Genomic DNA, 14,740 nt, shown 5'->3' with positions numbered 1-14,740 from the left:
AGCATTTAAAGGAGAACTGGATAAATTCATGGAGGTTAAGTCCATTAATGGCTATTAGCCAGGATGGGTAAGGAATGGTGTCCATAGCCTCTGTTTGTCAGAGGGTGGTGATGGACAGCAGGAGAGAGATCATTTGATCATTACCTGTTAGGTTCACTCCCTCTGGGGCACCTGGCATTGGCCACTGTCGGTAGACAGGATACTGGGCTGGATGGACCTTTGGTTTGACCCAGTACGGCCATTCTTATGTAGCGTAATTAGATTTTCAGAAAGCCTTTGACAAGGTCCCTCACCAAAGGCTCTTAAAGTAAGCTATCGTGGGATAAGAGGGAAGGTCCTCTCATGGATTGGTAACTGGTTAAAAGATAGGAAACAACGGGTAGGAATAAACTGTCAGTTTTCAGAATGAAGAGATGTAAATAATGGTGTCCCAGGGACCAGTGCTATTCAACATCTTCATAAATTATCTGGAAAAAGCAGTAAACAGGTGCCAAAATTTGCAGATGATACAAAACTACTCAAGATAGTTAAGAGTCAATCTGTGGAACTCCTTGCCAGAGGATGTTGTGAAGGCCAAGTCTATAACGGGGTTCAAAAAAGAACTAGATAAGTTCATGGAGGATAGGGCCATCAATGGCTATTTGCCAGGATGGGCAGGGATGGTGTCCCTAGCCTCTGTTTGCCAGAAGCTGGGAATGAGTGTCAGGGAATGGATCACTTGATGATTACCTGCTCTGTTCATTCCCTGTGGGGCACCTGGCAATGGCCACTGTCGGACAACAGGATATTGGGCTAGATGGACCTTTGGTCTGACCCAGTATGCCCGTTCTTATGTTCATAAAGTTCATATTCACTATATGGATGCATATATAATTAATACTGATTTTTAGAAAAACAAACCCACCATTGGCTATTAATGGTGAGCAACTGACATCTTTGGTGGGTGAAAATCTGCATACTCATATGTTAACTTGGCTGGCAGTAGTAAACTAAGACCTTGTCCATGCACAAACGTTTTACTGCTCTAACAATACCAGTTGTAGTTAAAGTAGTAGAATGCTGTCCCACCCCAAAGCACATTTCTTGAATATCAGGGTTGGAAGGGACCTCAGGAGGTCATCTAGTCCAACCCCCTGCAAAAAGCAGGGCCAATCCACAGACAGATTTTTGCCCCAGAGCCCTCAATGGCCCCCTCAAGGATTGAACTCACAACCCTGGGTTTTTATACTGGTTAAGATGTCTTTACACTAAGGGTTACACCAGCATAAATATATTAGTAAAAAGTAAGTCAAACCTCTGACAGTTATGCCAATACTGTGTGTATATAAGTTATAGGGATTGACAAAAATCACACAACAAAGTAAAACACTATGTTTATACCTGTTTAGTTTTTTTAATTAGGCTTTTGATTGATAGCATTTATGATCTAGCAACAAGAAATTGTTGCACAAGTATCATTGTTATTGCATTTCTACAGGCTGTACCACTTCAAATTACTATAATTATTTTATCTTGATTCTGAACTGTAATGAGCATTAAATACCTTACAACTTTACAGACAGTGAAAACTTAGCTCCACTATTGCTCTCTCCCTTACATAGTGGAAAAATTATATTCATTTACCAACACTTTAGTGATTACCTCCACACTTACTAGAGAAAGTAGGAAAACACCATCACTTGAGATTTTTTTCTATTTTATTATTGAGCATCTTATATGAAATTTGTTACATTTTGAAAAGTCATCATTCCAAAAATAAGAATTAAAAATACATGAAACTCAAAGCAAATGTAAGTTTAAACAAGTTTTATTGTTCATTTTTACACCACTTTTTCTGATTAGGGGCCATAGCTGTTATGGGAACAGATCAATCTACCAGATAGTGAGAAATCCACCCCCTGATACTTGACAGCTCAGTAGCCATTCATGTGTATCTTGGTACTATATGCAATCTTTACAGTGATCACCATTTCATATGCAGAATTAGTTTAGTATTTTCCTTCGGAAGCTTACTAGTCTTTTGAGGGATATTTTCAGAGAACAGGTGTTTTACTTGCATTAAAAACCTGAAATTATGCCAGTCGTTGCTTGTGTCTGGGATGAGTTTTACAGTACACAAATAATCGTCCACGTCTGCGAACAATAAAACAGTCCTTACAGCGCCTTTTGATTACACCTTTTGTTTTCATCCCCATAACAGTCGGTACGACTGGAAGCTGGCTGCTTGCAAGCAGTGGCTGACCTACCAGGCCGCGCTGCTTGGCGGCCAACGCTGGCGCGGTCGGTAGGAAGTGTCCGAAGCCCAGGGAAGAGAAGGGCAGGCGCGGGGCCGCGCAGTGCCGCAGGTAACACAGCGGGGTGGCGGCAGCCGCCAGTAGGGTCTTCACGAGCAAAGCCGCCATGTTGTCACACCTGCGGCAGAAGAGACGAGTGAGGGGCCTTTCGCCCGGCGGCCCAGGTAGGGCCCTAGCGACCCCACCCCGCGCCCTCACCCCACCGGCCACCAGCATGCCCGGCCGGCCGCGGGTAACGGGCCCAAGCACGCACCAGGGCCGTTCCGGCCCGGCTCAATGGGCGGGGGGAAGGGGGAAGCCCCTTGACCCCGGCCCTGCCATGACCCAGATACAGCTGGGCCCCGCTCGCTGATGGGAAACTGGCGACCCCGGGCCAGACCCCCCGCAACGGCGCCACCCCCCGTCTGAGCCACCGACCTTCGCTCGCCGGCGGCGAAGCAGCTGCAGCGGGAACCAAGGAGCGCGACTCGGGCTCGGAGGGGTCACGAGCTGAGCCGAGCTCTACGCCCCAACCAAAGCGAGTCCGCGACTGCGCCGCCGCCGCACGGCCCACACGAGGCGGGGGCGGGTCTCATGCTGCGGTGTCACGTGCGCCACTGCACTTCCTCCGGGGCAAAGCGTGTTGCGCATGTACAGCCGCAGCACCAGGTTGCTCGATCACGTGGTTGAGTCAAAATGGCAGCGCCCTACTCGACCTTCCGCGGATTGTTGTTGCTAAGGCGCCTCGCTCCAGTTCGAGGGGCGGCCACACCCCCCCGGAGAGGCTACGGCGCGCGCGTGTCCGAGAGCGGCGAGAGCGTGACGCACACGGGACAGGTAACGTTGCTGTGCCGGGCTGGGCTGCTGGCTTCCCCCGAGCTGAGCCGCCCCGGGTGGGGCCGGTGAGTGCCCCCGAGTTACGCGTTTCCGGCCGCGGCGCAAAAGCTAGGGGGGTTCTCGGGGCTGGGAGCTGTTTGCCGGCTCCGGAGTTGCTCTCCAATCTGGGTTTCCTGTGTCTTTAATGCATGTGTTGCGGGGTGTCACTCCGCTGCTCCTTCAGCTTCCTTTTAACCTGGTGTGTTGTGGTAGCCAGAGTCCCCAGTCGGATCAGGGCGCTGCTGCGCTTGTGCACAGTACAAATATGTGATTAGGTCTTTTTTGCTGGAGTGTTCAAATCGGTTTTCCACACTAGCCATTCCCTATTGCAATAATACTTGCACTTGCACTAAGATTAGCTTTTATCAATGGAGCTGTGTGCTGTCCTCTTTAGCAGGCCCCTCAGCTGACGGATGTAATTCACTAGCTGAGGTCATGTTTAAACTTACTAGTAGATCAACAGTGTTGCAATCAATGCAGTGAGTATTGATTTAGTGGGTCTGGTGAAGACGCACTAAATAAATCCATTTGTGTACTCCATCTCCCTGAGGGCTTGTCTACGCTTACCGGGAGATTGATGCATCGGTGGTCGATTTAGCAGGTCTAGTGAAGATCCCATCGACTTCTGTACTCCACCTGAACAAGAAGCGCAAGGGGAGTCGATAGGAGAGTGGACCCCGTAGTAAGTAGATCTAAGTATGTCGACTTCAGCTATGTTATTCATGTAGCTGAATTTGCATAATTTAGGTCAGTCTCTCCCCGTAGTGTAGAAATGGCCTGGACGGGAGACGCTCTCCCGTCAACAATGCAGTGTAGTCACGTAACTGAAGTTGCGTAAGTTAGATCTATTTACTGTGGTAGCGTAGAGCAGCCCTGAGATTGCACTTTCACTGCCATGCTTTTTACAGCCCCTCACAGTATTTCCCCTCCCCAGAAATGCCCCCATGGGTCCCCTCCATATCCCTCCCTTACTTTCTCTACAGGCCCTTAGTAGTAATTCATCTGTGGATTGGTGACTGAGACTACAGCCTTCACAGTATGTCTCCCCTTCTCTGTATGGTTTCCCCCTAACTCTAGTAATTGCCTCCTGTCTCTGATTCACCAGCTGAGGAGTGTCACAGAACTCAAGATAACTACTGCAAGTGTTCGATTTGTATGTGGAATATCCGTAGGTGTGGCTGAGTGGGCTGCTATGTGAGGATTACGTGGTGAGAGTGCAGTCGCATATGACGATCCCCAGCTGGATTGTTTGCTAAGGACCTGGGTGGCAGATTTTGGGGAGGTAACAGGAGAATGGATGGACGGGAACACTTCTGGGGAGAGTGGAATACTGTGTTGGGGTGGGCAGAATGGGGAATGGCCGGGGCTGGATTAACCTTTTGTGGGCCTGGCACCAAACATATTCGCGGGCCCCCATCTAGTCATTATGGGCCCCTTCTGAATGTAGACCTGGCGCCATTGGCCCTATAGTAAACCCAGTACTGCTGGGATGGGGATGAAAACATTTATTCAAAAGCAAAATAAGATATTTGAAGCCACACTTGATTGATACCTCCACTCAGCCCATAGAGAACAAACTGGGCTAACATCAATATACCCAGAATACTCTTGAATTTGGTTTATTTATGTGGGATGGGGTTGTTTGTTAATTTTTTCTTTTTTGTTAAAACACTCAGGGCCTGCTTGGGGCCTGAACACACATGCTTAATTAGCATATTTCTGAGCCATATTAAGCCCACTCAGTGGAATTGCATCTGCATTTCTCCACCTCCTCCACCCAAAATTATGTTTTAAAAATATATTTTTTGAAAGCTGTATTTTCTACTTTGGTACAATAATATTTACAAAACTTTTTTAAACGTTAGTTTCTTTAGGCTGTTTCTCCCTTTGCCTCACCATCCCTCATGACTTCAAGTGAAACAGTAAAGTTACTGGGGTGGAGAGTGGGGAGGAAAATTGCTGGTGCCCATCTTTTGCAGGGAGAAAGGGCCACTGAGACACACACGCTTTATCACCAAAGCTACCACAATCCAGGCTCAAGCCCCTCCCCCAACATTCACACCTGGGCTCTTCCCCCTCCATCCGTCCTACTGTTTCCCTCCACACGCACAACTAAATCCGACCTTCACACAAGGGCTCTCCTCAATCTCCCTGCTACTGCCAATATACTCCTGGGGTAATTCTGCACCACTGCCCATGCAGAATTTGCGCAGAAATTAATGTTGTTTGTGCAGAATTTCCTTTTTCTCCCACAGATATGGGCTGCAGAGCTGCTGGTGGCCACAAGGGGCTTCTGAACTATACACTGCAGGGGGAGGAAGGAGAGAGGAGGAGCAGGGGGGTTCTTGATAGCTCCAGTTCCTCGCGTGCTGCCTGAAGAAAGGAGGTGGCATGCAGGAAATTCCACACAAGCCTGGGACCCAGTATCAGGCTGTTTCTTCCTCTGGATCCCCTGGGCTCTGGAGGGTGAGGGGTGCAAGTTTCTGGGTGCGGGGGGGGGAGGGAGGAGGGGCGCTTGTAGTTGGGCTTTGGGCACTTGCAGTTGGGCTCTGGGCAGTAGGGAGTGCCTGGGCTGGGAAGGCCCCCAGCTGGGCTCTGGGTAAGGAGGGGATGTGGGTATCTGGGCCGTGGGGAGGCCCACAGCTGGGCTCTGAGGGATGGGGGTGCATGCGAGTGTCTGGGCAGGGGGAGCTCTGCAGCTGGGCTCTGAGGGGGTGTGGGTGTCTGGGATAGGGGGCACCTCATAGCTGGGCTGTGGATGAGGAGGGGGTATGAGTGTCTGGGCTGGGGGCGGGGGCATGGCTGGGCGCTGTGGGTGGTAGGGCAGAGAAACAGGAGTTTCTTTAACTCTACTCCTGGGGGAATTTTTTTGTGTCTCTTGTTAGGCATAATAATTGAAATATTTGAAACTGGCGTGATTATATTTTGTTTTGACAAATAAAATATGCAGAATTTTAAAATATTGTACACAATGTTTAATTTTTTGGTGCAGAATTCCCCCAGGAGTATAACTGCCCACCTGCCTATCCCCCACTTTCACCCCAGGGCTGTTGCCTCCCTCCTTCCCTCCTACTGTCCCCCCCCCGCCAACCCCCACCGTCAACCCAGACTCTCCTCTCTGTCCCCCTTCACACCCCGCTTCTCCTAACACTCTGCGCCCCCCCCCGCCCCCCAGTCACTACCAGCTCCCCCATTGGGCCCGGACTTGTCCCTTTCCCCTAAACCGTGCTCTACGACCTCCCTTCCCTGGAGTGCAGGGAGAAGTTTCCGGGCGTTCCCACTGGCTGGGGGCGTGGCAGCCAGCGCCGCTGTCATATAATCATAGAATATCAGGGTTGGAAGGGACCTAAGGAGGTCATCTACTCCAGCCCCCTGCTAAAAGCAGGACCAACCCCAACGAAATCATCCCAGCCTGGGGTTTGTCAAGCCTGACCATTCTACCACCTCTCTAGGTAACCCATTCCAGTGCTACACCACCCTCCTAGTGAAAAAGTTTTTCCTAATATCCAACCTAAACCTCCCCCACTGCAACTTGAGACGGTTACTCCTTGTTCTGTCATCTAGTACCACTGCGAACAGTCTAGATCCATCCACTTTGGAACCCCCTTTCAGATAGTTGAAAGCAGCTATCAAATCCCCCCTCATTCTTCTCTTCTGGAGACTAAACAATCCCAGTTCCCTCAGCCTCTCCTCATAAGTCATGTGCTCCAGCCCCCTAATCATTTTTGTTGCCCTCCGCTGGACTCTTTCCAATTTTTCCACATCCTTCTTGTAGTGTGGGGCCCAAAACTGGACACAGTACTCCAGATGAGGCCTCACCAATGTCGAATAGAGGGGAATGATCACGTCCTTCGATCTGCTGGCAATGCCCCTACTTACACAGCCCAAAATGCCGTTAGCTTTCTTGGCAACAAGGGCACACTGTTGACTCATATCCAGCTTCTCGTCCACTGTAACCCCTACATCCTTTTCTGCAGAACTGCTGCCTAGCAATTTGGTCCCTAGTCTTTAGCAGTGTATGGGATTCTTCCGTCCTAAGTGCAGGACTCTCAAATTGTTGAAACTCAGCAGATTTCTTTTGACCCAATCCTCTAATTTGTCTAGTCCCTCTGTATCCTATCCCTACCCTCCAGCGTATCTACCACTCCTCCCAGTTTAGTGTCGTCTGCAAACTTGCTGAGGGTGCAGTCCATGCCATCCTCCAGATCATTAATGAAGATATTGAACAAAACCGGCCCCAGGACCGACCCTTGGGCCACTCCGCTTGATACCAGCTGCCAACTAGACATGGAGCCATTGATCACTACCCGTTGAACCCAACGAACTAGCCAGCTTTCTGTCCACGTTATAGTCCATTCATCCAGCCCATATTTCTTTGACTTGCTGGCAAGAATACTGTAGGAGACTGTATCAAAAGTTTTGCTAAAGTCAAGGAATAAGATGTCCACTGCTTTCCCCTCATCCACAGAGCCAGTTATCTTCTCATAGAAGGCAATTAGGTTAGTCAGACATGACTTTCCCTTGGTGAATCCATGCTGACTGTTCCTGATCACTTTCCTCTCAAAGTGCTTCAGAATTGATTCCTTGAGGACCTGCTTCATGATTTTTCCAGGGACTGAGGTGAGGCTGGCTGGCCTGTAGTTCCCCGGATCCTCCTCCTTTCCTATTTTAAAGATGGGTACTACATTAGCCTTTACACTGCTCCTGGGGGCCACAGACAACGCTGGTGGCACAGGTCCAAGGGCCCCGGTGGAATGCAGCAGTGTGTGAACTACAGCTTCCAGCATACCTTGCAATACTGAGTCCCTGTTGCACCTGTGCGCTGTGCTCCCTGGACTGCTGAGCATTTTCAGCGGGCGCTGGGAAGTCGCTGACTCTTCACATTGCCAGACTGTGGTTAGGGCCGGATTAACCGTTCGTGGGTACCCATGTAGTCATTATGAGCCCCTTCAAAGTATGGGCCCGGCACGATGGCGCCATTGTAAACCCAGTACTGGGGATGGCTGTAGGGCAGAAAGGAGATTCTCCACTGGCCAACACAAGAGAGTCACTGACTGAGGGAGTTTTCTACTCTGACAGGAAATCTCAGAGACCAGTCCCTGGTTTGAAGACTTTATAATAAAAATTAATCTTAAAGTCTACAACAAAGTGGTAACATTGTGTAGATTTAAATGGAAACTGAATTTGAAGGGGAAAAGCAAGGCTAAGATTGGCATTGTGATCACAAGCCTTAACCTTTGTGCCACTTTTTCTCTCTGCTCTCTGTGTAGGAGGAGCCGTCTTAATGGGAGATTTAGTTTTCATCCCTGCTCAGACTGTAGTCAATTTGACAATGGGTGTTCTGGGAGCAGACAGCAGTATCACAGCTACTTGTTCCCCCCAGAGCCCCTTCTGCCAGAATGATTGGTCAGAGCTCAGGCTTGTGCTTAGTGTTTCCATTTCCTTCCCCTCACTGTAGCAGCCAGAAAGAGAGGCAGAATTGAGTGCTTTGGTTGTCCCTCAAAAGGTACTTGCAAAGCAAAATTTATCTAATATCTAGAGGTGATGATACAGTGAGATACATACAGTACTTCACAGGTACTTTTGTAGGGCAGAGTAAAGAATTGGAGAGTAGTATTAACTATAGAAACAACTAGTTAATTTTAAAATAGTTGATTATTTGGGGAATGTCATAGAGTTTTAAGGCCAGAAGAGACCATTAGATCATCTAATTTGACCTCCTTTACGCTGCAGGCCACCAACACCATCCAGCACACTAAACCCAACAACCAACATTAGACCAAAGTATTACAGCTCACAGGAGACTAGGCTATTATGTGCCAGAGGCAGAAAATAGGAGGGACCAAGGCATACCAGGACCGGAGGCCTCCAGAATAGTAGGGAAATGATGATGTTCTGATAATCCTGACAAGTGACCCATACAGTGTGCTGGGAGAGAAGCTGAGCCCTGGTTAGGGGGCTTCTCTGATTACGGGTCCTATAAAGGTAGCCAGCCAGTCAAACAGCTGCAGCGGCACAGGAGCCAGCACACAGAGCTGTAAACAGGGGAGTTTGAGTGGGAGTTTGCAAGGGGAGACTCAGAGAGGCAGGCAGAGGAACAGACAGGCTAGTGAAGGGAGTGTGTGGTGTTCTGGCAGTGTTTTGATACTCATTGGGGGTTTGTTTTGCTGTGGGTGGTGGTGGTTTGGTTTGTGTTTCCCGGACTTACAGGATTTAGGTGGGAAGGCTATGACAGATACAGAGGCAGCAGTGGTAGTGACCCAAGCAGTGGAAGACAATGAAGATGACTGGATGTGGAAGCTGTGGCATGTACATGATCCTGGAGGGGGTACCTGAAAAGAGTTTTGTCTGCATGAAGTGCCGCCTGATAGAGCTGATGGAAGAAAAGATACTAAGGATTGGAGATGCAGCTGGAAACTCTGGTTGAGTTTAGAAGGGGGTTCGAGCAGATGATGGAGCAAAGACATGAGGAGGCTGAAGGGAAAAGCTCAGACTTGTAGATGGAAGCAGGACCAAAGAACTCTGAGGGGAGACTGCTGGGTGAGGAAAGTGGACAGTGGAGGCGTGTGACTAAGAGAACCAGGCAGAGGAAAAGACGGGCTAGTGAAGGAGAAATAGAGCTCAGGAACAGGTTTGTGGAGTTGGAAAATGAAGAAGGGGCACAGCAGGTGGTCACTGAAGGTGAGAGGGCAAGGAAGAAGAGAAGAGCATAGTCCGATAGTAAGAGGGGAAGAGTCAATGGAGATGATAACACCAAATATGAGTCCCAGAAGGATACAGGATGGGTTGCAGAGGAGTGCAAGGGAGAATAGGAATCGAGAGGACTTGCAGCCAGAGGGAACGGGATAGACCGGAGAATCACACCATCACCAGGAAAAGGCAGGTCTACATGATTGGGGACTCCTTACTGAGAAGAATAGACAGGCCTGTAACCAGAGCTGATCCAGAGAACAGAAGGGTGTGCTGTCTGCTGGGTGCTAAGATATGGGATGTGGACCTGAGGCTGACGAGGATCCTAACGGGAGCGGGAAAGAATCCACTGATTGTCCTTCATGTGGGAACAAATGATACAGCTAGATTCTCACTGGAACGTATCAAGAGAGACTAGGCCAGGCTGGGGAAGACACTTAAGGAAGTCGAGGCCGAGGTGATCTTCAGTGGGATTCTGTCTGTTCCTAGAGAAGGGCAACAAAGGTGTGACAAGATTATGATGATCAACAGATGGCTCAGGCAGTGGTGGTATAAGGAGGGCTTTGGGATGTATGGCCACTGGGAGGCATTCATGGACAGAGGACTGTTCTCTTGGGATGGACTTCACCTGAGTAGGGAGAAAAATAGACTTCTAGGATGGAGGCTGGCACAACTGATTAAGAGAGCTTTAAACTAAGAATTGTGGGGAGATGGTTGGGAGATGTCCAGGTAATCTCCATGCCGGATTTTAACATTGAGAGGGAAGAAAACAAAGTAAGAAAGGATACAGCCGTGGGTAGGAGAATGGACATAAAGAGGAAGTGTAGATACCAGTCTAATAGGTGATACTGGTGGTAGAATGTCTGTGCCTAATCGGGTAAAGAATGTGAGCGAAGCCAAACAGCAAAAATTAAGATGTTTGTACACCAATGCGAGGAGCCGAGGTAACAAAATGGAGGAACTAGAGTTACTGGTGCAGGAAGTGAAACCAGATATTATAGGGATAACAGAAACATGGTGGAATAGTAGTCATGAATGGAGTACAGGTATTGAAGGGTATGTGCTGTTTAGAAAAGACAGAAATAAAGGCAAAGGTGGTGGAGTAGCATTGTATATCAATGATGAAGTAGACTGTAAAGAAATAAGAAGTGATGGAATGGATAAGACAGAGTCTGTCTGGGCAAAAATTACATTGGGGAAGAAAGGTACTCGAGCCTCCCCTGGGATAGTGCTTGGGGTGTGCTATAGACCACCACCAGGGTCTGATTGGGATGTGGATAGAGACCTCATTAATGTTTTTAATGAAGTAAATACTAATGGGAATTGTGTGATCATGGGAGACTTTCTATTCCCAGAAATAGACTGGAGGACAAGTGCTAGTAATAATAATAGGGCTCAGATTTTCCTGGATGTGATAGCTGATGGATTCCTTCACCAAGTAGTTGCTGAACCAACAAGAGGGGATACAATTTTAGATTTGGTTTTGGTGAGTAGTGAGGACCTCATAGAAGAAATGGTTGTAGGGGACAACCTTGGTTCAAGCGATCATGAGCTAATTCAGTTCAAACTAAATGGAAGGATGAACAAAAATAGATCTGTGACTAGGTGTTTTTTATTTCAAAAGGGCTAACCTTAAAAAATTAAGGAAATTTAATTAGGGAAGTGGATTGGACTGAAGAACTTGTGGATCTAAAGGCGGAGGAGGCCTGGAATTACTTCAAGTCAAAGTTGCAGAAACTATCAGAAGCCTGCATCCCATGAAAGGGGGGAAAATTCATAGGCAGGAATTGTAGACCAAGCTGGATGAGCAAGCATCTCAGAGAGGTGATTAAGAAAAAGCAGAAAGCCTACAAGGAGTGGAAGATGGGAGTGATCAGCAAGGAAAGCTACCTTACTGAGGTCAGAACATGTAGGGATAAAGTGAGAAAGGTCCAACTCTACATGGCTTTTGGCCTTGCAAAGGGAATTAAAACCAATAGTAAAAGGTTCTATAGCCATATAAAGAAGAAGAAAATAAATAAAGAAGTGGGACTGCTAAAACACTGAGGATGGAGTGGAGGTTAAGGATAATCTAGGCATGGCCCAATATCTAAACAAATACTTTGCCTCAGTCTTTAATGAGGCTAATGAGGAGCTTAGGCATAATAGTAGGATGACAAATGGGAATGAGGATATGGAGGTAGAAGCCAAACTCCAACAGCTTAATGGGACTAAATTGGGGGGCCCAGATAATCTTCATCCAAGAATATTAAAGGAACTGGCACATGAAATTGCAAGCCCATTAGCAAGAATTTTTCATGAATCTGTAAACTCGGGTTGTACCGTATGACTGGAGAATTGCTAACATAGTTCCTATTTTTAAGAAAGGAAAAAAATGTGATCCGGGTAACTATAGGCCTGTTAGTTTGACATCTGTAGTATGCAAGGTCTTGGAAAAAATTTTGAAGGAGAAAGTAGTTAAGGACATGGTAATTGGGTAATGGTAATTGGGACAAAATACAACATGGTTTTACAAAAGGTAGATCATGCCAAACCAACCTGATCTCCTTCTTTGAGAAGGTAACAGATTTCTTAGACAAAGGAAACGCGGTGGATCTAATTTACCTTGATTTCAGTAAGGCATTTGATACGGTTCCACATGGGGAATTATTAGCTAAATTGGAAAAGATGGGGATCAATATGAAAATTGAAAGGTGGATAAGGAACTGGTTAAAGGGGAGACTACAATGGGTCATACTGAAAGGTGAACTGTCAGGCTGGAGGGAGGTTGGTAGTGGAGTTCCTCAGGGATCAGTTTTGGGACCAATCTTATCTAATCTTTTTATTACTGACCTTGGCACAAAAAGTGAGAATGTGCTAATAAAGTTTGCGGATGACACAAAGCTGGGAGGTATTGCCAATACAGAGAAGGACTGGGATATCATACAGGAAGATCTGGATAACCTTGTAAACTGGAGTAATAGTAATAGGATGAAATTTAATAGTGAAAAGTGCAAGGTCATGCATTTAGGGATTAATAACAAGAATATTTGTTATAAGCTGGGGATGCATCAGTTGGAAGTAACAGAGGAGGAGAAGGACCTCGGAGTATTGGTTGATCACAGGATGACTATGAGCCACCGATGTGATATGGCAATGAAAAAAGCTAATGCAGTCTTGGGATGCATCAGGCGAGGTATTTCCAGTAGAGATAAGGAGGTGTTAGTACCGTTATACAAGGCACTGTTGAGACCTCATCTGAAATACTGTGTGAAGTTCTGGTCTCCCATGTTTAAGAAGGATGAATTCAAACTGGAACAGGTACAGAGAAGGGCTACTAGGATGATCCAAGGAATGGAAAACCTGTCTTATGAAAGGAGACTCAAAGAGCTTGGCTTGTTTAGCCTAACCAAAAGAAGGCTGAGGGGAGATATGATTGCTCTCTCTAAATATATCAGAGGGATAAATACCAGGAAAGGAGAGGAATTATTTAAACTCAGTACCAATGTGGACACAAGAACAAATGGATATAAACTGGCCATCAGGAAGTTTAGACTTGAAATTAGATGAAGGTTTCTAACCATCAGAGGAGTGAAGTTCTGGAACAGCCTTCCAAGGGTAGCAGGGGTGGCAAAAGACATATCTGACTTCAAGACTAAGCTTGATAAATTTATGGAGGGGATGGTGTGATGGGATAGCCTAATTTTGGCAATTAATTGATCTTTGACTATTAGGGTTAAATATGCCCAATGGCCTGTGATGGGATGTTAGATGGGGTGGGATCTGAGTTACTACAGAGAATTCTTTCCTGGGTGTCTGGCTGGTGAGTCTTGCACACCTGCTCAGGGTTTAGCTGATTGTCATATTTGGGGTCGGGAAGGAATTTTCGTCCAAGGCAGATTGGCAGAGGCCTGGGGTTTTTTCGCCTTCCTCTGAAGCGTGGGGTACGGGTCACTTGCTGGAGGATTCTCTGCACCTTGAAGTCTTTAAACCATTATTTGAGGTCTTCAGTAGCTCAGACATAGGTTAGGGGTTTGATACAGGGGTGGGTGGGTGAGATTCTGTGGCCTGCGTTGTGCAGGAGGTCAGACTAGACGATCATAATGGTTTCTTCTGACCTTAAAGTCTATGATTTTATTATTCTATGTGCTGCAGAGGAGGCAGAAACCTCTAGAGTCACTGTGAGTGTGATCTGGGATAAAATTCCTTCCTGACCTCACATACGGTTAGATCCTGAGCCTGCCGGTAGCCAGCTGAAACCCTGAAATAATAATAAGTCACCAGGACCAGATGATCACCCAAGAGTTCTGAAGGAAATATGAAACTGCAGAACTACTAACTGTGGTATGTAACCTGTCATTGAAATCAGCATTGAAATCAAGTACCAAATGACTGAAGGATAGCTAATGTACACCAATGTTTAAGAAAGGCTCCAGAGGTGATCTTGGCAATTACAGAACAGGCCAGTAAGCCCAACTTCAGTACCAGGTAAATTGGCTGACACAATAATAAAGAACAGAATTATTAGACACACAGATCAACATATGTTGGGGAGGAGTCAACATGGCTTTTGTAAAGGGAAATCATGCATCACCAATCTATTAGAATTCTTTGAGGGGGTCAACAAACATGTGGACAAGGGTAATCCAGTAGATATAGTGTACTAGGACTTTCAGAAAGGCTTTGATAAAGTCCCTCACCAAAGACTTTTAAGCAAAGTAGGCAGTCATGGGATAAGAGGGAACGTCCTCTCATGGATCAATAACTGGTTGAAAGATAGGAAACAAAGGGTAGGAATAAATGGTCAGTTTTAACAGTGGAGATAGGTAAATAGTGGTGTCTTCCAGGGATCTGTACTAGGACCAGTACTGTTCAATATATTAATAAATGATCTGGAAAAGGGGGCAGACAGCGAGGAGGCA

The 14,740-nt window shown here is 47.0% G+C and overlaps 1 protein-coding gene across 1 annotated transcript in view; it reads left to right on the top strand.

The window, feature by feature from the left end:
- Positions 1–2,921: 2,921 nt before the first annotated feature.
- The window catches only part of NDUFS6 (NADH:ubiquinone oxidoreductase subunit S6), a 36,003-nt gene continuing 24,184 nt past the window's right edge, over positions 2,922–14,740 (top strand). Inside the window, exon 1 of the mRNA XM_024195101.1 lies at positions 2,922–3,110. Coding sequence (XP_024050869.1) covers positions 2,970–3,110 — 141 coding nt within the window. The 5' untranslated portion in view covers positions 2,922–2,969. The remainder of the gene's footprint in view (positions 3,111–14,740) is intronic.

The sequence above is a fragment of the Terrapene carolina genome, unplaced genomic scaffold (assembly GCF_002925995.2).
Source record: "Terrapene carolina triunguis isolate 2854851 unplaced genomic scaffold, T_m_triunguis-2.0 Scaffold613, whole genome shotgun sequence".
Classification (NCBI taxonomy): domain Eukaryota; kingdom Metazoa; phylum Chordata; order Testudines; family Emydidae; genus Terrapene; species Terrapene triunguis.
This window is presented reverse-complemented; position numbering and strand designations above follow the sequence as displayed.